General features: G+C 39.6%; 2 protein-coding genes across 6 annotated transcripts in view; one reads left to right on the top strand and one right to left on the bottom strand.

Moving 5' to 3' along the window:
- The window catches only part of ptpn18 (protein tyrosine phosphatase non-receptor type 18), a gene marked incomplete at its 3' end in the record, with an annotated part of 43684 nt that extends 39648 nt beyond the window's left edge, over positions 1-4036 (bottom strand). The window contains exon 1 of the mRNA XM_041799064.1: positions 3809-4036. Coding sequence (XP_041654998.1) covers positions 3809-3880 — 72 coding nt within the window. The remainder of the gene's footprint in view (positions 1-3808) is intronic.
- A 4623-nt stretch (positions 4037-8659) lies between these two features.
- gripap1 (GRIP1 associated protein 1) overlaps positions 8660-24715 on the top strand; it is a 71003-nt gene continuing 54947 nt past the window's right edge. For 2 of the 5 annotated variants that reach the window (XM_041798870.1, XM_041798868.1), the window contains exons 1-8: positions 8660-8817; positions 12989-13055; positions 16925-16986; positions 17189-17215; positions 19377-19484; positions 19650-19812; positions 20324-20484; positions 21753-21792. In XM_041798870.1, coding sequence (XP_041654804.1) covers positions 8770-8817; positions 12989-13055; positions 16925-16986; positions 17189-17215; positions 19377-19484; positions 19650-19812; positions 20324-20484; positions 21753-21792 — 676 coding nt within the window. In that variant the 5' untranslated portion in view covers positions 8660-8769. The remainder of the gene's footprint in view (positions 8818-12988; positions 13056-16924; positions 16987-17188; positions 17216-19376; positions 19485-19649; positions 19813-20323; positions 20485-21752; positions 21793-24715) is intronic. The other 3 variants (XM_041798869.1, XM_041798871.1, XM_041798872.1) reach the window with 3 other exon arrangements.

Below are 24715 nucleotides of genomic sequence, written 5' to 3'. Positions count from 1 at the left end.
AAAAATACATTTACACGATCTAAGCGGGGAAAGGTGCCTATTAAAATATGTTAAAGGTGGCAAAAATGGTCAAAAAAGCAGCAAACACTGGGAGAAAAAGTGGCAAAAGTTGGTGAAAAGTGACCCAAAAAATGAGATACCGGTGGCAAGAATGGTTAAAATGTGGCAAAAACATTCCAAGAATGAGTAAAAAGGGACTACAATGGACAAAAACCCACAAAAATTTTGGAAAAATGGGCAAAAGCAGCAAAAAGGTGGGAAAATAGATATGGGCGAGAAGTGGCAAAAAAGGCAAAAAAAAAAATTGCAAATAGCAGGATAAAAGTATCAAAAATGGGTGAACAATGACAAAAAATGTGGCAAAAATGGTCATAAAGTAGCAACGACTGAGAGAAAGGAGGCAAAAATGGGAGAAAAAGTGGCAAAATTGGGTCAGAAGTGACCAAAAAAGGAGTTACAAATGGCAAAAATGGTTAAAATGTGGCAAAAACATGGCAAAAAATGACTGAAAAGTGAATAGAATGGACAAAAATCAGCAAAAAGGTGTCAAAATGGCCAAAAAGCAGCAAATACTGGGAGAAAAGTGGCAAAGTTGGTAAAAAGTGACCAAAAAATGATTTAGACATGGCAAAAATGGTTTAAATGTGGCAACAAACATGGCAAAAATGAGTAAACAGGGACTACATTGGACAAAACTCAGCAAAAATGATGGAAAAATCGACAGAAAGCAGCAAAAAGGTGGGGAAATAGACAAATAAAAATGGCATTTAATTCCAAAAGGCAGCTTAATGGGCGAGAAGTGGCATTAAATGCAAAAAGAGGCAAAAAACAATGCAAATAGCTGGATAAAGTGTAAAAAATGGGTAAAAAAATGACAGAAAATGTGGCAAAAATGGGTCAGAAGTGACCAAAAAAGGAATTACAGGCGGCAAAAATGGTTAAAATGTGGCAAAAATTGAGTGGAAAGTGAAAAAGGTGGGAAAAATGGGAAAAAGTGGCATTTCATTGCAAAAGGCAGCTTAAATAGGGAAGTGTCAAAAAGAGGCAACAACAGTTCAGTAATCAGCACATATTCCATGGCTGTTTTTGTTTGAATCTTAAGCTCACAGAAATCGAAAATCCAGCATCTCTAAATATCAGAGCATCACAAACATCAGTCCTAAAGAGGATTTATAAGACAACAATGAGGACATTCTGTTAAATTCTGCTCGTTTATCCCTCAGTACTTAGTCGGAGTCCTTTTCCATGGATTCCTGCTTCTCTGCCTGTCATGGAGCATGGGGCGTTACGATGCATGCGTTTACTAAAAGCATCTACATCAACATGCATGATGACTTTCTGCTCCAGTAGCACAATCCTCAAACTTTTCTCCAGACTGTATCTTGGAGCCCGTTGGAGCACGAGGCCCTGAGCAGCTGCCTTCCTCACCCTGATGATCTATAGCAGACAGTTATCGCCTCATACGTGCTATATTTATTAAAACAAAGGGAAAGTTATGTTCACTTTAACCCACAGATCTTACCCCTAGTGTGTTTGCGGTAAACTGAGCGTAATGTGACATAAGAGCTTCAGAATCTCATGCAGGTTTATTTCAGTATGTCTAACCTTTCTACAGCCACAGGTTTATTTTCTGAACTCTGTTTTATATTTCTATGAATAGAAACGAGGAGACGCTGTCGGTGACGCTTCACTTTGTTTTTTTTCTAGTGACAAACCCCTCCACTTGGGGCAGGGTCTCATCCCCAACCTGGAGAGGGAATTCCACCCTTTTCCGACTGAGGAAAAGCTCCAAAGTTCTGGTTCTTAATGTAGACAAACCCCTGGTCTGCTTAGAACGACCTGACTTTCAGTGGTTTAGAAACACACATGGAATGACATAACATGTATAACAGACGGTATTTTTGAATTTGATGTTTTATTCAAATCATATTCTTATCAGATTACTGGCTGCATTTTATTTAAATATAAAACCACAGATCATGAAACAGCAGAATATCCCTGACAAACAGGACACTCATCCTGACTGCAGTACAGTTAGAAAGCATTTCTGTCGTTCTGCTTTGGAAGAACTCGTATGCTGTGAGCCTGAAGGTGAGATCTACACAACCTTAGCCAGGTTTTGACTGAATTGCATCCTTCCTACCTGACTTTTAATGCTGGGCCTGAATATGACCCAATAAAGGATGAATCCAGGACGCTCCTGATGCCTTACTCCCCTGACTCAACAAGACTGGCAGGTCACAATTATTCTGTAGAGCTGAGGTACAACTTCAACAACTTCGACAGTGCATGGAGGATGAATACAGTTGTGAAGGAAACCCCAGGAAAGCTCCACAGAACTTGTAGTCAGAGAACAACTGAACATAGTTCAGGGAAAATCATTTTTTGACTTAACTCATTGAATGCCATTGACGTATATATAAGTTGAAGTGGTTTTTCGGCGGCTGGCACAAGGGGGTGATCTCACGCTCCCTGTGAGTAATTTTGGGGCTTCTGGGATACGTAGTCGGAACACGCAAGAGACGGTGAAGCAAAGCCGCTGAGATCAGAGCAGGAAGTGGCGACGCCAGGATGGAGGTAATCTAAGCTAAAACTTCTAAAATATTCAGTATCGGCACAAAATGCCTCCTAAAAACTGAGGGATCAAGTGGCCAGTTTCGCTGGCGGACGCTGGAAGAAACTTTAAACTTTTGCCTGAGAAATCGGTTACTCACTGAAACCAACAGCGAATCCAGGGATCAGCGCTTTCATTCATCTGCCTCGGCCGGCCAAGAGGCTAAAGAATTCAACGAGGTCTCCCCTGTGCATCAGAGAAAAGGCATCTGCTTGCCAGCTTGATGCATACAGCGACGACAATTCAGAGACGAACTTTTCCGACCCAGACTCTGAGGACTGGCTGCCGAGCCATGCCTGAAAGTACTGCCCCTCATCGCTGATTGGTCCTGTCACTTTTTAACTGGCCCAAAAGGTTCAGACAGGAGCTTTTTAAGATGGATTCACCAGAGAGGAACATGGAAACGGGTGTATCCATCTGCTTTGCGAGGTTAAGAGCTTATGGATATGGAGCAAACGGCCAGAAGTTCAAACCAGAATAGCAAAACCAGCGAAGAAGACAGGTTTAAAAGAACTTAATCAAGTTTTCTGAGGAATTATAAACTAAAAGGGTGTAAATTTCACGTGTCCTCGTCTGCAGCAATGAGAAGCCTTACTTCTGCACTGGCACTGGTCAGTACCTCCACAAAGGGGCCACACTGATCAGGATCTACTGTGGCTCTAACTGCTGACAGTACTTATCACTGACAAGTACCTCATAAACCTCACTGCAAATCAAACAAAAAGCCCTTTATCTCTCACACATGAGCTCTCTAATAACACCCCTTTACTTCAGTAAAATGTCTGAGTACTTCTCCAACCTGGTGTCATGCAGGCTGGGTTAGTTTGTTTCCATGTAAGCATGAAGCGTGTCTACTGGACAGCAATCCAGAAAAACAAGTGAAATAAAGCAAAGTGACACAAAGACGTTGGTGCATTCAGAAAATGTGTGATAAACACAAACGTGTTTCGCCATCAGGGCTAACCTCAACCCTCAACACAAAGTGACAGTGCAGTTTCTCAAGACTTCATTCTAAGCCCCAAAAAGTCTCGCAAGATTTGTATTTCTGTGAATTACTTCTTTAAACAGCCACAACCGTGGATCTTGAAACTGAAATGGAAAGGATCGCTCCTTCATGTCAATTCAAGCCTGAAGAACTTCAATCTGTGGTGTGAAATGAGCTGAAAGAGAGCGTGTCCAGCCGTGAACACTCACGTTGTACTCGTGATCCAGGGTGTTGGGATCAGCAGACCTCAGGGTGGACAGCAGGGAGGGCAGCAGCTCCATGTCGGGTCAAATAACATCCAACAAACATCCGAGAACATCTAACGCCTCTGACTGAGTGTGAGTGTGTGGCTGTAGCCTGACCAACACAACTGAAATTGAAATCAGCCGCTCACACTGTTTTACTTCTCTCTTTACCTCTGTGAGTTCTGCCTCTATATTTATGCCTGCTGGTTAATTATTGAACACTACATCAGCAAACACCTCTCTCTCTCTCTCTCTCTCTGAGCAAGCAGGAAGTGTGGGGAAACTGAATGAAGTAACAGAAGATTAAGTTCTGCCAATCGGTTACTTCACTGAGGTTGATGCAGTGAGAAAACACACAGTGGGTGATGACCTGTGAGTCTGCAGGATGTACACACATAAACAGGATTGAGCAGCAGAGACGGACAAGTTAAGCTAAAGTAAGAATATGAAACTCTGGTGCAAAAGATGCATCCTTTTTAAAGAACTGCATCCCTTTTATGTGCTTTGCGTGAGATAGAATAGCATAAAGAACTAGAAAAGCACTCGAAAAGTGCAGACCTCTGCCATTAGCCCCCCATGTGCCATCCATGTGCCCCCCACCAAGGCATTCACTGATTACTTCCTTCTCGGTGGGGTGGAAACAAGGTGAGGCAGAGGATTGGCTTTGCTACGGGTGGACTGTCATGGTGGAAGCATTCAGTTGTATGGTCTCACCATACAACTGGAAGTCATGGCAGAGGGTGAATATTCCTCTATTCCTCCCAGCATTGTGAGTATTCTTGCTACAATTGGCTGTCTTTCTCTCTGTTACGCTCCGACTCGTCTGCTCGACCAGGCGTGCATCTTTCAAACTCTATAAACTCCAAAACTTTGAATAGAAACACCCAAAAATGCTGCTGGCATTGAAGTTACTCATGTTTGCCATCTCCTGGTGTAAAGTGGTAACAGCGCAGACCTCCACCATTAGCCCTATCGCCCAATAGGAAAGAATCCTTTAAAAAAATTCCTGGATTGGTAGCGCAGATGGTCGAGTGGTTTAAGGCACTACCCATGTACACAGGTGGCCCGGGTTCGAATCTGGCCTGTGGCCCTTTATGTCTTTCCCCACTCTCTTCCCTGTTTCTGAGTCTATCCACTGCCCTACTCTATCAAATAAAGGCATGAAAAGGCCCAAAAACAAATCTTGAAAAAAAAAAAAAATTCCTGGATCCAGATGGTGATCCGGATCACTCCCAAAATCTAATCAGTTCTTCCTTATGCCATTTGTGACATTTCCTGAAAATTTCATCAAAATCCATCTGTAACTTTTTGAATTATGTTGCTAACAACAAACTAACTAACTAACAAACAAACTAACAAACCCTGCTGATCACATAACCTCCTTGGCAGAGGCAAATATGCCCACAAGGCAGGAGTCTGCTTGCAGAGATGGACAGGCCGGTCTCGAGCATTGCTGCGTGGTGCAGTAGGCCCTGTGACAATGCTCATCCTCATACGGTGTCAGCGGTCCCTGCATGACGAAGGCATTGATGCTATGGACTGGCCTGCTCGTTCTTCAGACCTAAATCCAATCGAGCACCTGGGACATCATATCTCATTCCATCCACTGCCGCCACGTTGCCCCACAGACTGTCTAAGATCTGACTGATGCCCTGATCCAGGTCTGGGAGGAGATCCCCTTGGACAGGGGTTCTCAACCTTTTCAGCCCGTGACCCCCAAAAGAAACAAATATCTTTTGAATTCATTTGTGCAGTAAGTAGCCCTCTTAAAAATGTAAATCCTTTTGTTTAAAACAGAATTAAAATACATTATAAGTAACTAAAAAGAGTAAATAATGGCAAAAAAATGCTGGGAGAGGTGGTGAAATTGGAGTTTAAAAGTAGCAAAAATGGGTTAGAAATGCCAAAAATTGGATTAAAGTGGCAAAAAATAACCAAAAATGCAAAAATGGTGGCAAAAACAGGCGTATTAAGTGGTTAAAGGGGATTCAAAAAGTGGCTGAAATGGCATTAAAGTGGCAAAAATAGGTGTAAATTTGGTGAAATGGGATTAAATATATTGATATAAGGTGGCAAAAAAGGGTTAGCTGAGGCAGAAATAGGCAAAATGGGCAATTAAATTGTGAAATGTGGTGTAAAAAGTGGTAAAAGGGGTTAATAGTGGTAATAATGGGTCAACAGAGCCAACAACAGGCAGAGATTTGGTTTAGAAGTGGCAAAAACAGACAGAAAAAAGTGATGGAACGGGTTAAAAACTGACAAGTAATGAGTTTTAAGTGGAAAAAATGTGTTACAGTTGGCGAAATCGGTGGGAAAAAAAATGACGACAATGGGCTGAAATCTGGCAAAATTGGTGTAAAGTGGCAACAGAGTAAATTAAAAAATATTCCTAGTTTCTTCAAGGCATCTGGAGACCCCATCTCAATGTCTCGTGACCCCCAGTGGGGTCCCGACCCCAACGTTGAGAGCCACTGCCCTAGGAGAGCATCCGTCGTCTCATCAGGAGCGTGCCCAGACGTTGTAGGGAGTGCATACAGGCACGTGGAGGCCACACACACCACAGGGCCTCATTTTGAGTCATCTTGAGGAATTTTACAGAAGTTGTGCCGAGGCTATTCAGCAGAAGTCCAAAAAAAGAAAACTTTATGTCATGAAAAGCGTTCAGCGTTGTTCTTTGCTTTTTATTTAATAAAGAAATGCGATCCAGTTATGATAAAACTGCAGCTATACTGCACTGGTTGGTTACCAGTATAACTAAACCCCACCCATAACTGCTGCCTCATTCTTCTCAATTGATGCTGATTGGTCAGATCTGTTTCCAGACCTAGCACAATTGTTTTGGATAGGGGATTTGCAAGATGGATCTGCCTGATGACAGACATGGAATCTGGACAATCCATCTGCTTTGCGAGGTTAGTTGACCACAGAGCAGAATAAAAAGGCTAACCTCTACCCTCCTGATTTTGTCCTTAATCAGAAGAGAATCAGACATCTCAGATCTCATAGTTTGCAACTCTGTCATTGTAAAATTAAACGTAAAATTCAGATGTTCAGTTTACTCTATGATGGCTCAACTCACCCTCTGTCTCAGCTCAAATGACCCCTTACCTGACCAGGTTGAAGCAGCACTTTTTGTGAGGTCAGTATTGTTATAGATTCATGCTGATAATTTCATTTGATAGAAGAGATCCAGAAATGAAGGTTCAAGTGTTCATTCTACTTCTGTCTCAGTTTTTTGTACCTTGAAGATGGCGTAAATCAAAATTGGCTCATTTTAACCCCAGGTTTCCATCCTGATCAGTCCCAGTAAAAAAGTGTAACTTGATTAGGCTCTGATTTGGAGTACTTGTACAGAGAAAAAAGCTTCATACAGCATGGCCTTCCATGTAATCAGTTAATTTTGACTTTTTTAACTAGACAGCATCAATTTTTCCCCTTTTATCTTTTACCCTTTACACCAGTGATATTCAGCGTGTGGCTCTAGAGCCAAATGAGGCTCTTTCTTGATGATTTGTGGCTCTTTTGTGTTCTACTTTGAAATATTATTCCCCCAGAGAACCTTTAAAAAGGGAAACTTTGACCTCAGAAATTATCCATTGCAAGTCACTTTAACAGTTTGTTTCCCACACTCACACAGCAGGCTTTAACTGTCAAACTTTATTTTTAGTCTGCATATTTTCATTGCCTTTATGTGCATTTTTCCCCCTTTTTTGCCACTTTTAATCATTTTTTTCCGCTTTTAGCCAATTTTTTTTTACCACTTTTGTCCAGTTTTTGCCATTTGCAATTTTTTGCTCCTTTTTGCCCATTTCCCCACCTATAACTCATTTTTTTCACTTCTCACCCATTTGCCACTTTCTGCCCTTTTTAATGACTTATTCTCCCCATTTTTCCCAAATTACAAACAGTTTTGCCATTTTATGCCTATTTCACCCCTTTTTGCCACTTCTATCCTGATTTTTGCTATTTGCAATTTTTCCATGATCCGGCCATTTTTTTGCCCACTTTGGCTGCCTTTTGCCACTAAATGCTACCTTTTTGACATTTTGCCACTATTTGCTGATTTTGGGCCATTTTGAATCTCTCTTCAATCATTTTGTGCAACGTTCTTGCCACTTTTTGACTATTTTGTGCTACCTGTAACTCATCTTTTTGTACTTCTCACCCTTTTTTTGCAATTTTTCCCTTTTTTCCCTCCCCATTTTTGCAATTTTTCACCCAGTTTTTGACCATTTTATGCCTATTGTCACCCATTTTGCCGCTATTTGACCACTTTTACCACTTATAACATATTTTTATTGCCACTTTAACCCATTTTTGCCATTTTTCTCAAATGTCGTCGTGTTTTTCTTTTTGCAAAACGTTTTGAATTTGCATTCGTGTGAGACCTCTCGGCCACCGTACGGTTTAATGTCTCGCACGTGTGATTTGTACGTTTTATTATCTCGCGCGTGCGTTTTATCTAGTACATGCGATTTCTCAGCATCTTGCGCGCGTTTCATTCGCGTGCAGATACTGAGAAATCGCACGTACGAGATACTAAATTGCGCGTGCGTATAAGAAAAAACATTCATGTCACCTCCCGAGCTTCGTAGAAATGCATCATGCATTGGAATTTTTCTTTAAATTAATGACAAGACGGCCAATTAAAGACAAAAATAAAAATTAAAAACTATACCAATATTTCTAAATTCAGCCAAGAAAAAAATAAGTAAAGTTCCTTGAAATTACACTGAAGCCCAGTCCTTCAGTCAGAGTAGGTCACTAACACTGCGGGGCAGCAGACAGGCTGAGAACATCGCACATCATTGTTGATCCTCGGTAAAAGAGTCAGAGTGAGCCCTCTGTCTCTATCCAGTCTCCTCTCTGTTAGCCGCTCCGTCTCCTCCGCTAGCTTAGCCTGCTAGCTAGCAGCACAGGTAAACATGGCCATGTCGCAGGCTCTGTCAGAGGAGGAGTTCCATCGGATGCAGGTGAGGAAAACACCTCTGCTATAATTTCACGTTGGTGGGCTCGCGCACAGGTAGCTGTCAGTGTATCCGTCAGTGCGGTGTCCAGGTGTGGCACCACTGCCCTCATCATGCTAACTGTTAGCCGTTAGGGTGTATGTGGTTAACGGTTAGCTGGGCAGAAGCGCTGACGGTTTTAATTTAATGACGTCATTTAATGAGCGGATTATGTTATCTAATCAAACCAAATGGATGTAAATATATGTGGCTTAGTGACAGAACAGTGCAGTGAGTCAAGTCGGTGCTTGCTAACCTAGCTTAGCCACCTCCTCTGGCTCATTTCTGTTTTTATCTGTCAGTTAGCATGTTAGCATCCACGGGACACTCACCCTGATGAGAGTCACGGGGTCTGAGACAGAGCGAACACAACCAGCCGTTCAGCTTTAATGTGACAGTACTTGACTAATGCTTGAAGCTGAATCACAGTGTGGATATCGCTGTACCCGTGCATTTAGGTAGACACAGCCAGGTGCGTTTAAACACACCTGAGATGATAGGCAGACCGCGCTGACACCTGTTAGCATCATGCTAGCTGCAGAAGGTGATGTTTACATATCAGAGGGTTTCCTCAGCTTATATCTGTTAACTACTACTGCCGTGGTGTTTGCCTGTGTGATGGCTGTAGTCTTCAGGTAGTGTTAACAGAGCAGTGAGGATTTAACTCATCTAGCATGTTTGTTAGAGAAAGAATGGAGGTTAGATAAGGTAAGGCAGGAAAGATGATCCTTTGTTGATCCCAGGAGGAAATGCTGGTGTTACAACAAAACAAAGACAATAGCAGACAGTAGATAGGCAAACAAAGCTACAGAGTGGATGCTTTTATATAAAAGGCAGCTTAGGCTGTAGGAAGAGAAGTTCCACAAAATTACACAACAGGATCTGATTTTTTTGCAAACGTCTTTTGAAATTTCAGGGAAGTTTCTTAGCATGTGCTGTCTATAACATATAGTAGGACTAAAAGCAAAAGAAGAAAGTGATGGCTAAGGCTATTATCTTAAAAGGTGAATGTGTTTGTCTGACCGGAGATTCTCCAGACAAAACCTGACTTGAATCAGGGCATGATAAAGCTCTCTTATAATCCATACTTATTCTGTATATAAATATTCATGATGAAGCACTTCAGTCTTGTTGTTCTGTTATTTTTTGTGATTGAATTTGTGTATGTTTAGATTTTTAGGATTTTTTTAGTTGCATGTGCAGATTCACTGTGAGCGGCACATGCAATTTCATTTTGTTTCTCAATAAAGGCACCTTTCTGTCTGTTTATCAGACAGTTACCAGCATTAATGATGACAGTTATAAAATTCCTCCACAGTTATTATACTGTTCATATTATAATAATAATCATTAAAGCATTAGTGATAACCAGGTTTTAATAACAAGGTTAATGTCCAGACAGCATGCTATGTAGGATTCTTTACATCCTGGGTTGAATTGTGGATGTTTTTAAGCAAACAAACATCTCACTGTTCTCTCACCTGCACCACTCACTGCCACTGCCTGTCTGAGCTCTGAGACACTCTTTAGCCAATAGACCTAGAAGCATTTAAGCAGTAAGCTAATCAGTTCACAAGCTCAAGGTACATCAGCGTTATAATCAAATTAAACCAGACCGCAGCACCTTCACCTGTCGTCTTGGGGTAGTTATTTAGAAATATCCTCGTAGTGTGGGGAAAGTATGCACTCACTGGCTTTATCTGCTCTTCATCTACTTAAAAGTCCATGAGGAAACGCTCCTGAACTTTGGAGCAGCTCCTGTTAGTTAAAAATATTAGTCTTATGTTGAAATCTGTAGAATAGACGTTGAATAGCAAACTTGACGGCTGACCAGAACGGTCAGGGTCAACTACTGATATCATACTGATAATATTGTGCATCCCTATCACAGCTCACTGACATCTAGAATTACTCCAAGATGTTTGTAGCATCACACACAATATCATCAGTGCAATATCACTTTTCTACAAATAATAGCTAAAGAGTTCATTGTCGTATCATCAGAAATGAAAATTTCTGCCAACGCCCGATTTATCAGCTGTAAATATCGGCCATATGTACTGTAAGTTTGTGTTGATTATAATGCAGTTATTGTTGCGGATTCTACGTTGTATTGCTGCACAAACATGGGCAATTAATTGCAAATTAAATTAAATAGCAGTATGGCCTGCTGCAATTTTCAAATCATAAAAGTGCGATATTTCTTTAACCTGAAATTTGTGTCAAAATACCAGTTTGAAACCTTTTTACAGCAGAGATGTTAAACATTACATATCCTGCGATCATTCTAGTGCAGTGGTTCTCAACCTTTTCCAACTCAGGGACCACTTTTAAGTTTCAAAAATTTTCGCAGCCCACCTCCGGCCCCATAAATACAGAGGCCATATAATGCATTCTCAGAGCACTTTTTTTTTATTGAAGATTGAACATAAAGGACTGAACTGAATACAGGAGAAACATGTTGGAAGCTCCACAGTTGCTAACACAGCATCTGTAACATGTTACAACACCTTCAGTTACAGTTTTCAAGGAGCTGTCCACACAAGAACCTCTAGATAACAACAAAAGTTCCTATCTCTCATTTGCTTGTCAATGTCTAATACTTGAAGGAAAAAGCAAAACAAAATAATGAAAAAAATATTTGAACCTTTTTAATATCCTTTTAAACGTAACTGAGTTTTAACATTTAAAATACTATTCTGTATAATTTTATTTTTATATAATTACCCCCCCCCCACACACACACACACACACACACACACACACAAACAAATTTCATACTATTTTGGAAATGATTTGGCAGCCCACTTGCAATACCTCGGGGTCCACCAGGGGGCCGCAGCCCGCAGGTTGGGAATCACTGTTCTAGTGGCACATTTTTGGAATGGTGTACAAAATAATTCATATTTTATTCATTTTTATATGGTTCTTTGTTTTTTTTTTTAGATATGAGTATTATATAAAAAGCACCATTCCCTTTACTAAAACAGTTCATGTCCAATTTGCAAAAATAGACAAAATCATCACTATTAGATATTTTTTCACTGTTGTCCAGCCCTAGTTTAATCCACTAATATTGTGTTGGCTGTAGTATAGAATGAATTATTGCTTGTTTTTGTTTGAAAATACGTGAGATGAGGAACTTAAGAATTAATCCCATATAAAGTCGCGATTGTAATATTGGTAAAAGAAATCGCAGTTCAATTATTTTACCAAATCATTCAGCCCTATTGCTGTCTGCAGCCATTTATCTCCCAGCAGAGTACACACAGTATGTCTGTAAACATTACTCAGAGAATGATAGTCACCAGTGCTACCCAGCAAACTAGGGCTGGGCAATTAATGGCATATTGGAATAAATCGCAGTATGGCCAAGTGCAATTTACAGATCACAGAAAGTGCGATATTTCTTTAACTTGAAATATGTGATAATACTGGTTTAGTACATTCATTTTCTGCAGGAACAGAACTTCTGTACACATTATACAAATATCCAAGTTTCATTTTTATTAGAATGGTGTACAAACATCCTCCTTTTTGGTTTTCATGCATGTTTTTTTGATCAAAACAAAAAGACATAAAAGTAATAATACCCTTCAATAAAGCAATTGATATCAAATTTGCAATAAGAGGAAAATCAATGGCAATTAGATATATTTTTTTCAAATCTTCATAAAATGAGGAACCTAATAATCACATATTAAATCGCAATATTGGGAAAGAAAGTCGCAATTAGATTACTTTTGTGAATCGCTCAGCCCTACAGCAAACCAATCACAGGGAACTATGTGTGTAGGCCTCTATGTAGAGTTCAGGGCTACATGGATCTATGGCGTCAGTCACAGAAGGGTTTTGATGCGAAATTATAAATCAGGCTTTAAATGAAACAATTGCTCAGCTTTGCAGGAATATATTTTAGGTCGAGTTCCTCTGAGCTAAATAATCTAAACTGACTTTAGTATGACAACAATCTGCTAATCATAGTCTTAACTGTCATCTTTTGTTCAGCCAAACAAGAAGCTTCCAGTGAAGTTCTTCTCCTCACCTAAATGATGGATACGGATGTTAAAGCAGGATGGTATAAAGTGCAGAAGTGATGATAAAAAGTGGTCATGTGTATTTTTGTTTGTGTTTTCAGGCTCAGCTGTTGGAGCTGAGGACTCAGAACTACCAGCTGTCTGATGATCTCAGGAAGAACACGACAGGTAACACACACCTGTGTGCTTCTATCAGCATATTCATAGCGCTGTTTGAAGGTCTGATGTGTAAATCCCTGAGATGTTTCATCTTCAATATGAATGTCATGAAGGAATGGGTGGGGGTCGTGTGATTCTCTCTGTGCTGGCCTCAGAGGAAGTAGCAGGAGTGTGCCTGCAGTTTTTGATGGATTTATTCCCTTTCTGTTCATCTATATTATTATATTTAATGTATTTTGCAGCAGACTTTGGTTAAACCACTGCATCTTGTGTTAACAAACATTTCCCTTTTTAACAGTCCTGAATCCATTACAACATTCTTTTTCCAAAATAAGACAAATACAGTTTTAAATGAAAAATTGAGGAATTTCAAAATGCAGCAAAAAGAGTGGCCTATTGCGATGAACTTCTGAGATTCTGAGATGAGTCACAATTTAAATTTTGGATTATTTATGATCATCAGCCCTGGGATGGATGAACTTTTTTTGCACTTCTCAAAGCTAATGAATATTAAAATAGTCTCAGTCAGGCTCAAACATCGTGAACAGCCCTTTTCAAGTCCAGACACTAATTCTCTCTTGGATTGAGGCCTGGGCTTTGACTCAGCCACTCCAGAACATTCCCCTTGTTGTCTTTAAATCATTTATGTGTAGCTTTCTCTGTATGCTTCAGCAAATTGTCTTATTGGAATATAAATCTTCTTCCAAGTCATAGTTCTTAGATTGTCCTCCAGGATCTTCTGAGAAGCATCCCCACAGCATGATGCTGCCACCACCTTGTTCCACAGTGGGGATGCTGTATTTGTTGCGATGTCAGTGTTTGGCGTCTTGTCTGATGGTCAACGAGTTCCATTCTGGTCTCAACTTTCTTCCTCTTGACCATGGAGTCTCCCACAGTCCTTTGGGTGAACTCTAGTCCAGATTGAATCTGAGTTTTCTTCAACAGTGTCTTTCTCTTTGCCACTCTCCCATAAAGCTCTGACTGGTGAAGAACCGGGCCAACAGTTGTTGTCTGCAGAGTCTCTCCATCTCAGCTGCTGAAGCTTGGAGCTCCTTCAGAGTAGTCACAGGTGTCTTGGTGTCCTCTCTCACTAGTCTCCTTCTTGCACCCCCACTCAGTATGAGAGGACGGTCTGATCTAGGCAGATTCACACATGTGACATATTCCTTCATTTCTTCATGATGGATTTAACTGAACTCTGGGGGATGTTCAGAGACTTGGAAATGTTTTTGTCTCTATCTCCTGTCTTAGACTTTTCAATCACCTTTTCTGTAAGTGTTCTTTTGTCTTCATGGTGTAATAGTAGCCATGAATGAAGCAGTGACTAGACCTTCCAGACACATGTGTCTTTCCACTGCAATCACTGAGACACATTCACTGCTCTCAGCTGATCCCCATTTCACTAACTGTGAGACTGCTAGCACCGATTAACTGAACCTCTGTTGAATTAGGTCAGTCACTTTAAAGGAGGTTGACGTTACTCAATTAACATTACTTCGTAGAAATCTGTGTTCATTTCACATCATAGAAGTTTTTTGAGTCTTTTTTTTGTCAAAAAGCCAAATTAGCATGTTTGATTTATAAAATGAATTAAATTTAAAGCTTAAACCATTTAAGGGTGAATGCTTTTCTAGGTATTGTATTTACTGCCTTGCTGGTTAAACTGATGATTCTTCATGTTATGTAGAAATGTTCTGCTGCTCAGCTCTCTCTGTTCATGACACCTCTGCGACTTCTGCTAAAAGTGAATTGAGTACATCTGTTTGTGTCTTTGCAGTACGTTTCTGTGTGGAAACTTAGTTGTGAAACAGCTGCTGTTGTGAACTGACGTATTGTAAAATATTGTAAAGCACAGACTTGAGTGAGGCTGCTGTTGCAACTTCCTCCTGCTGCAGTTTGATGACTGAAAAGGCTTTAATTATGGATATGTAATGATAACATAAAGATAACTACGTTATTTTTCACAATAGGCACAATAAAAAGATGAAGCAGAGCAGATAACACAGCTGCAGAAGAAAACATACACTGAGACCAGTGCTGTTCAACCCTGCTCAAACAAAGAGCCAAATTGTTGAAAAATACCTTTGCAAAAGCCACAATCTAAGAGGTGAAAAGTGGCAAAAATGGCTTGAAGTAGCAATAAATAAATAAATAAATAAATAAGTTAAAGAGGCAAAAATGGTCAAAGAGCAAGAAAAATGTGTGAAAAGGGGAAAAAAAGGGTGAAAAGTGGGAAAAGAGTCAGAAAGTAGCAAAAATGGGTGAGAAGTTACCAAACAAAATGAGTTACAGGTAGTAGAAAATGGTCTCAAAGTGGCAAAAACAAGGAAAAATATGAGTAAAATGTTATTAAAATGGAAGAAAGGCAGTCAAGAGTGGTAAAAATGGGTAAAAAAGAAAACAAGTGGGATTTAATGGCTAAAGGATGCTGAAATGGGCAAAAATGCTGAAAAGGGCAAAAATGGGATAAAAGTGACTAAAAGAAGTAGCAAAAATGGGCAAAAAAAGTAGAAATCTAATGGTATTTAATGGCAAAAGGCAGCTTAAATGGGCGAAAAGTGGGGAAAAATGGGGAAAAGGGCAAAAATGGTATAAAGTGGCAAAAAGAAGAGGAAAAATTGGGAAAAGTTAAACAAGTGGTGTTTAATTGCAAAAGGTAGCATAAATGGACAAAAAGTGGCAAAAATGGTGAAAAAGAGCAACAATGGGATGAAAGTGGCAAAAAGAAGTTTCAAAAATGGGCAAAAAAAAGGGTATTTGATGGCAATAGGTAGCTTAAATGGGTGAAAAGTGGCAAAATAATATGATGTAAAAGGGCAAAAATGGGGAAAAAAGCTGCAAGAAGAAGAGGCAAAAATGGGAAAAAAGGAAACAAGTGGTATTTAATGCCAAAAGGTAGCTTAAATGGGCAGAAAGTGGGAAAAATGGTGAAAAAGGGCAAAAATTGGGGAAAAAGTGGCAGAAAGAAGTGGGAAACAGTAGGACAAAAATGGTATTTATTGACAAAAGGTAGCTTTAATGGGTGAAAAGTGGCAAAAAATGGAACAAAGGGCAAAAAAGTTCATGTATTTAAGGTTTTCTGGGGGAATGATATTTAAGATTAAGACATAAAAGAGCCACAAATAATCACAGAAGAGCCATATGTTGAGTATCACTGACTTAGACTTTGTTGAATTATAATTTCTATACAAAAGTTTAAGAAACTCAAAACATCAGGCATCATTTTAACAAGACATTTGAAAACTTCACTAAATTGTATGTTTTCCCTTTAAATCAAACCAATAACTGGTGTATTCAAGTACACAAAAAGATTTTATTGGTCATAGACATTTTGCATTTGCTGCTTTTCCTTTTAGTAATTTTAGTCTATCAGATTTACTTTTATTAAAGGGTTTAGTTCAAATATTGGATCTTTGTGATGCCATTACCTACTATTATAGTCAGTCTGTTAATGGAAATACTCATCAATTTTTCCAGAAGGAACTAGATATGTTTTCACTCTGATATAAAATATTTTAAGCTGAGATGTAACAGAAAAATAATGCTTTTATACCACTGTAATGAAAAATAGGGTAAGTGTTGCAGAAGCTCCATGGTTTGTATTTTTTATTTATTTTTTCTGTTGACAGAAGCAGGAGCTCTGACCTTCAGCTGCAGCAGTGTTTTATTTTATTCATGAAATAAATAATTAACATGCTCTTTATTTAATTTATGATTGAGACCCTGGAATAAGTGGCTGCACACTGAAAACACAAGTAGAGGCTGTTAAAAATAAAGTTTTTAATGTGCGATTAACCGTTAATGATTAATTATTGATAAATAATGTAAACTCCTGGTTTAAATAATGAGTTTTTAAATTTAGTGTTTGTGTGTTTCAGAGCTGAACGCCGTCCGTCAGAAGAATGTGGTCCTGGAAAGAGATTTTATCAAAGCACAGAAGGTAAAGATCTTTTCTTTCACACAAAGATATGTTATTCTTTTAATACTGTTTCAGTGGAAAACATGCCAAAAGTTTTTTAAATTCTAGGAATTAATATTTGCATTTTTATTTATGAGGTCTTCTGACTGGAGTTGTAGTTTTCTCCCTTCATATATTCACTTTGGTACTTTTCTTCATGTTTGTTTTCTTTTTTTCTCTGCAGGCTTTAAATAAGAGCAAGAAGGCTCAGGTGAGTTTTCTGTTTTATTACATAAAATCGCTCAAAACATGAGCACCCTCTAGAGGCTGAAACAGAAATTACATACACTGTTTTTTTATATTCTCACATTTATTATCAGGATCAGTTTGAGTTTAAAACTGTGAATAAAGTTTTTAAGGTATGGACATTGATTCAGGGGTAAAGATCACGCAATATTAATGAAACAATGTGTCTAATTTTTACACTGAAATGTCTGTATTAATCAATAAGATGACAAATCCTATTTAAATATACTTCTATGTTAAGGTCTTTCATTGCCTCTTCTTTCCAACAGTTTTCAAAACCAGACAAAAATTTTAAATTTGATTGGCCCTCAAATTCCTCATACTCTGTCTGCACAGTGATCTGCGTGTTAAGGGCAGATTATTCCCTCTCTAGTCAGTCTTTGCATTTCCACCGCAAGTGCTCCGGCCCCTCTCCAACATGTGCCAGAAGTCCCACTCTGCTCTGCTCCAGGTCTGTTCCTAGAGGATGCCGCCAAACCACAAAGAGCAGATCGAGCCACATAGGAGGAAGAACGTGCAAAGCATCCGGTCAACTTCAGAACACAAAACAATCACAGACTCCTGATAGTAAATCATCACTACGTCAACATTATTTCTTATACTGTGGCCAAATTTACAGGTCAGCAGTTGGTCAGAGGGTCACAGAGCTGCTATGGCACCAAAGAAAAGTCAACTTTTGAGACGTAAAGCCAGAGAATTCTACAAGAAGCTACACATCATTTCACCCATCCTATCACCCATGGTAGAAGCAAAGAAAATCACAGAATGATATCTGAGCAAACAGCAAATCAACCCCAGAAAGGGAAAACAATCTTTTGTTTTCATGCTCTTCCTGCGTGAACTTAGGTCTCAGGGCTTCACTATGCAGGGCATTGCTCCAGAAATGCATGCACTGGGACAGGGGGCGTTTCTTTTGCAGCAAAGCCGCTGCACACCTGGAACATGGTGCAGGCGGAGTTTATGGAAATTGGGAATGAGAAGCGGTGTGACGAGACTCTTGTCTCACAAGACGATATAAGATATGGGCTCACGAGACGAGAAGAGAATTTACACTTTTCTTTATTAAGCTTTGGCAACAGAATATAACTTTTTTATATCATTCAAGGTAGAGGAGGGCAACTAATCGCAAATTAGATTAAATTGCAATATGGCCTGCTGCAATTTTCAAATCGCAGAAATTGCAATACTTCTTTAACTTGAAATGTGTCAAAATACCAGTTTAATAAATCCATTTTTTGCAGCAGCAGAGATTTTATTGCACATTATGCAAACATTCAAGCGTCAATTATATACAGTGCTTTACAAAAATCCTCCTTTTTGTGTTTTATGTATGTTTTTCTCAATCAAAATGAGTGACATAAAAATGGTAATGCCCTTAAAGAAAGCAAATGACATCAAATTTGCAATACAAGCACAAATAGTTGGCTCATTGTATCTTAAACTGATGAAGCCTTGTGTAATTTCACCAAAGTCCTACCACAGCTGAAATCAACTGGTAGTCAGCCTCCCACCCTGATCCAGGCCGCCTCCTTTATAGCTTATAAAGTCATTTATAATTTACTTTATAAGATATAATTTCATTGTTTTCAATACACATGGTCTTATTTATGGAATTATTTATTGCTTGAACTTGTTGAAAAATACTTAGAAATTAACCCAAGAATAATTGCATATTAAAGTAGAGCAGCTTATACTAGCTCAACTGTTATTGCTCCTGCACTGAACATCACTTCAAACATGTAGGCTGTTGGGGTTTATGTCTTGTCTAGTCATGACTCAAACTTCTATTTTAAAGCACTTTGTATCAAATATTTGTGCATGCTAATACGTGGCACAAGATTTCATCACACCCCCAGCTGTGAGTGTTAATACAACTGGCTCTGCTGGAACTACAAACTCGTTTAAAGATGCCTTTACATCGCACACTTTAACCTCTAAAGGAAAATCCAGTACACTTTTCTTAAATGTGATTGGTGAAATAAAATCAGCACTTATTTTGAGTAATTTCTTTTTCATGTATGTTATCTTTTTTGTTTAATGAATAAGATTTTTTTCACAGCTGTATAATTTCAGTATTTTTAAGTAGCTGTTTAACCCAGTGTGTTGCTTTGTGTTGTTTGTTGCAGGAGGTGGAGGCCTTACTGAGTGAGAATGAGATGCTCCAGGGGAAACTTCACAGTCAGGAGGAAGACTTCAGACTTCAGAACAGCACGCTGATGACTGAACTCTCCAAGGTGAGCCCCTGTCTGACACTATTTCACTAACATATGTAGAATATTTAAGGCTGTGTGTCCATTTTTGTGTCATTTCTGTCACACGTTTCTGTATGTCTTAGCTCGGAGGACTTTGGTTTACACTGAAGATAATTTAACAGGCCCTTTTGACTGTTTTCCCCCCAGCTGTGTACGCAAATCGAGCAGCTGGAGCAGGAGAACCAGAGCCTGAAGGAAGGGGGAGGAGCCTCTGCATCCAGCCCTGCTCCTAACTCCGCCTCCAGCCCTGTGGATGGAGAACTGCTGCGCCTGCAGGCTGAAAACGCCGCCCTGCAGAAGAAAATGAAAGGTGTGTTATGGAAGGCTATGGTGCCATTTCGCAGCTAGTCGCATTGTTTTATAACTTCATAACTTTACATGCATTTATTTATTCAGATACTTAAGGATGAAGCTAGCGCTGTTATTTTGTGTTCTTGAGTATTTATTAATGATATGATCGTGATAATATTTGTAGTTTTGGCATGTTTTTGGCTTTTTTTTTTTTTTCATTTTACCAGTTTGTTGGTAAGAAAAAAATAGTTGAATTAAGACACAGGAAACTAAATTTGTTTGGACATAATGTGTTTTGATCCAGTGTGGTCAGTGTGATTTTGAGTTTTGTGTTTGTTGATTGAAAGAACAACTCGCCATTAGAGGAAATATGTATGAAAATCTCAAAGGACCAATGATAGAACCCTGAGGAATGCAATGATAGTAAATGATGCAGAAACACATGCAGGGTTGGAGAAATAGCAAACATTTACAGATTGAAGCCTCTCAAGGTGAAAGATGTCAGTAAGGATTGGTTGATTCTCCTGCAGCCCTCCAGGAGTACTACGACAAAGAGCTCCAGAGGCAGGCGGTCGCGCAGGGAGCCAACACGGAGACAGACGGGTCAGCTGGCGCCAACGGCGTCTCTGATGTCACAGGGCGAGAGGAGGAGTCAGCAGCAGAGGGAACCAGTGACAGAACAGAGCAGGTGGTTGTTTCCTTTTACAACTGAGCCTTATTTAAAACCTATTTAATGTGATAATTATCTCATTTAAGAATAAATAAACACATATTTGATTGCTGAATCATTTGTCTAGCATGGTTTAAGGGGCAAATGCAAACTCCTGCAATGAAAACTTCATTTGTAGCTTCTTATTCCTGTCCCAAATTCAGATTACTGGTGGTCGACATCTTTCATTAGAGGAGTTTTATGGAACGGGGCCGGACTAGTTTGTGTTTATTTTCTGAGAGCAGAGGAACCAATAGAATTTAGATATTACAATTTATGGTGGCCAGATTACTTTTTAGAATCACCCTGAGAGTTTTGGCATTTGAGGCATTTATAAAGATATTGATGCACGTTTAAATGCCAGTGTAGGCCAATAACAAAAGAAAACTTAAATAGGACTTAAAAAGGTGCACTGACACTTGGCAGTCCATATGGTGTTCAAGCGTGAGTGCTATTGGCCCTGGCATGGATCAAAAAGCTGTACTTCATCATACTACAATAACTCATGCATGTACAGAAACGTGTGTGCAGTAATGCTGCACAATTCATCACAATTGTGAAGTCAGGCTGTGCAATTACATAATTGCTTAAAAGTCAGCAATTAGTTTTGTATATTAAGAAGGTCTCGAAATGTTTGCAGTCTTACCTGTAGAAAGGCCTTTAATTTGACATTAGCCAACTGTTGCACTTTATAGATGTACTTTTATTTTCAATATAGGAACAACTTTTTTTAAAATAATAAATTATTTTTAAAGCAGAACAGTAAAATTTTCTGGTTTTGTATTTTTTTTATGCTACTCAGTGTTTTGAGTTGAGAAATACACACTTCACAACTCTCATTATTCTCTGCATTTTCCTTGATAATCAAGCAATAGACTCATGATACCATCGATTGATTATATTGTTATTATACTGTTCCTCTTGACAGTCCTCCAGGAGTTTTTGGGGGTCACACCTGACCAAAATGATTCAAAATTGACCACAAAGTCAGTGAAGTTGCAGTCATGTTCTCTGTGTTGATCTCCATTGTGCTTCAGTGTAAACAAAGCCATACATGTCGCATTTCAACATGATGGCTTTTAAGCATTAACCATGCCCAGATATGAGTCTGGAGCAATGTGAAGTCAGGCCAGCAGGGGGTGGGAGGAGTGGGTAGACAATCAGGCTTTGGCACAGTATAACTAGGCCTGTGTGAGGTGATTCTGTATTTTCATCTTGTAATTTTCAGTATTTTCTGTCCCTGTCTGCAGACGGCAGCTCACCTGGAGCGCACAGAGAAGCAGCTGCATGGTGAGTTTCTGTTTCTCACTTATTGATCAACATTTCCCTTTCAAAGAGTGACTCCTGGACTTTTATGTGAACTTTAATAACTCTGGTCTGATAACAGTAAACCTAGATATGGCTGTTTGATTTTATAAACTTCCAATAATAATAATTACAAGTGGAGAAGAAACACTGTATGTCCTTTAGAGTGTTTTTGTCCCTGGTATCATTTCTGTTGGACTTTTTTAATAACAGTGTTTTAAAGTTTATAGTAGTGATGCACAGATCCAGATATTTAGGCTTGGATCCAGTACCCGGGTTTTGGTGTCTGCTGATCTGATATCAGTGTTAGATTAATAACCCTTATCCCTCATTATGAGGACAAGTCTGGAAATTATTCATGTTTTAGGCAGCATGTCAGGTTTTCTAAATTTGTTAAACAACTCTATCACTTTAGTATCACTCGCCCTCTGCTGTCACAGTGAACTCTTTTTTAGCCTTAGCTCTTATTCTGTTTTTGGGATTTTTAATTCATTGATGGCAGCCAGGTCACATTAAATGTGAGTTTGACATCAGCCAACAGAATAGTTGGGGGCTGGAGTCTCACGCTCACTGAAAACCATGGACGACTGCAGTGATGCAGACAGTCAGTGGAGGGACAGTGAGGTGTGAGGCGAAGGGTTTGGGGTGATTCTATGCAGGCAGAACTTTCAGGAGTTGTTTGAAAACAGAGCTGTCTTTCAAAGAATTGTAGAGGAAATGGCTGAACACAGTCACAGGAGGAAGTGGCTCTAGTTTCACAGAAAAATGAAAAACCTTGAAGCTAAGTTTAAAGTAGATAAAGACTGATAAGTGGAGCAGTTGTGGTCAAATCATGTGTCTATTTTATGAGCTGGACCGTAGTTTGGAGGAAAGCCCCGCTGTCAGTTCAGCTCAGCTGTTCAGGACTGGGACCTTTTTACACAGCTGTCTGCATACAGGCCATGTTAGAAAATGTAGAAAACCCAATCAGTAAAATCAGAACAGAGCGTTAAGGCCTGCAGTGTAATTGCAGTATTAGTTTGTTCAACTCAGGGTTAATTTTGGCAGCTGTTTTTAATTTTGGTCCCAGTTTTAGTCTCTAGACTAAATGCCTGTTAGTTTTAGTCACATTTTAGTCATTTCTACCCTTTATAGTTTTAGTCAACGAAAACTCAAAAACATTTTAGTCTAGTTTTAGCCCAAGCATTTATTCCCTTGCCTGATACAGCCTCTGTGCATCCTGCCTAACCTGGGGTCCCTGCTTTCTAAAGCTGAAAAGCTGAAGAGATGCAGATGCTCCGTATTTGACAGATTTACCCTCAGTGGAGAAATATCATGGATTTTGAATGTCCAACAAAATCTAAATTACATTTTAGTCTAGTTTTAGTCATCTTGATGAAAATGAAACTTACTTTTAGTCAGTTTAAGTTATCAGAGATCTTGTTTTGGCTAGTCTTAGTCTCGTCTTTTGGGGCTGTTCCACTACGACTTTTGGTCGCACCGAGCCAAACCAAACCGTGCTGATTTACTTTTCCATCACCAGTTTGGCCGAGCCAAGCCGTGCCAAATGGTCCTGTTCATGAGCAGGGCCAAAGCGAGCCAGCCTCACCTCCAAGCGTGCTGCACTGACGTCAAAGCGGTTCACAGGGTGCAATTTGCCTCTAGGATTTATCCCTTCTGCTTCTAATCCCCCCCCACATGATAAATTTTCAGCCCATGGGGAAACCGGGAGATACGTTTTATCCCTGCCTCTGCTTCAGCTGTCCATAACTCTGTTCCAGTGGTGGTCTAATGTCAGACACAAGACCAAAACTCTAGATTTATGTGCTCATACTGCTGTACAATAGTTGCGTACATCTGGTGTTCTCACACTGATGAGTGAAATCAGGAAGGACCAAACACAGATCCAGGATTGCAACTTTTTCTGCACCAACTAAGAACAAAAGTTTGAGCCTTCCCCTTCTGATAGACGAGTTAAATCTAGACTTTTTAAAAGATAAAATGGGACGAAGGAAAATTCTCTCCTTTTGATGATAAGTGTGAATTATTGTTTGTTTATTGTTTGCAGAAAGAAAGAGAGAGAGAATGTGAAAAGAGCAGCGAGCAGCGCTGTCAGCCTACAGTTGGATTTTTGCTTTAAAACGATGTAAAGTCAATCAGATCAGACAGTGTAGAGAGATCGAGGAAGGCTAAAAAAAACTCAGCTTTAGACGTGCCATCAAACAGGTAGCTCAGTTGAGATGGAAAAGCAGATCCCCCGCCGCGCTGGGCTAAGTTGAACGAAGTAGCGCCATGTAATGGAAAAGCCCCATTTCTCATGAAAAAAAGGCTGCCGATGAACATTTGTAGTCACAGTTTTAATTGACAAAATTAACACTGGTTCACTGTGAATAAATCACTTTTAGACATGAAACTGGTCAGGGCAAGCGTGAAATTCATCAGTCTGGCTTTAGCTGTTAGCTTCTTCCATGCTAAACACAGACTGACCAGGGAACTGAGGATGATGACAGAGTACAGGATCATGGCTGTAAACCCAGGATAGCAGAGAGCTGAGCTGTGTAGATCCACCTCAAGTATCGGCCCTCTTTATCGGCACATATTTGCTGATACCTGATCTAGCTGTAAGGCTGTGAATCAGGCTGATATCTGCTACCAGGACTGAATCAACTCATCTCTAGTTCTTCTCACTGACCGGCGGACTTTTTAAATTTCACATAAACAGAAACAGGAGTTCTCTGTAGTGTCACCATCTCCTTTCCAGCCTTTCTTCTCACTAAACAACGCTCTTTTCTGACTTTAATGAGCACAGCCAGCCTTTGCTGTCCTTGTTCTTAAATTCTTGTATTTTATAGGAAATACTGTCCATTTGATACTGTTCATTCTCACAGTGGTTGTGTTTTTGTGCTGTTTGTCGTGTTAAAGTCCTTAA

Source organism: Cheilinus undulatus, linkage group 11 (assembly GCF_018320785.1).
Source record: "Cheilinus undulatus linkage group 11, ASM1832078v1, whole genome shotgun sequence".
NCBI classification, from domain to species: Eukaryota; Metazoa; Chordata; class Actinopteri; order Labriformes; family Labridae; genus Cheilinus; species Cheilinus undulatus.
This window is presented reverse-complemented; position numbering and strand designations above follow the sequence as displayed.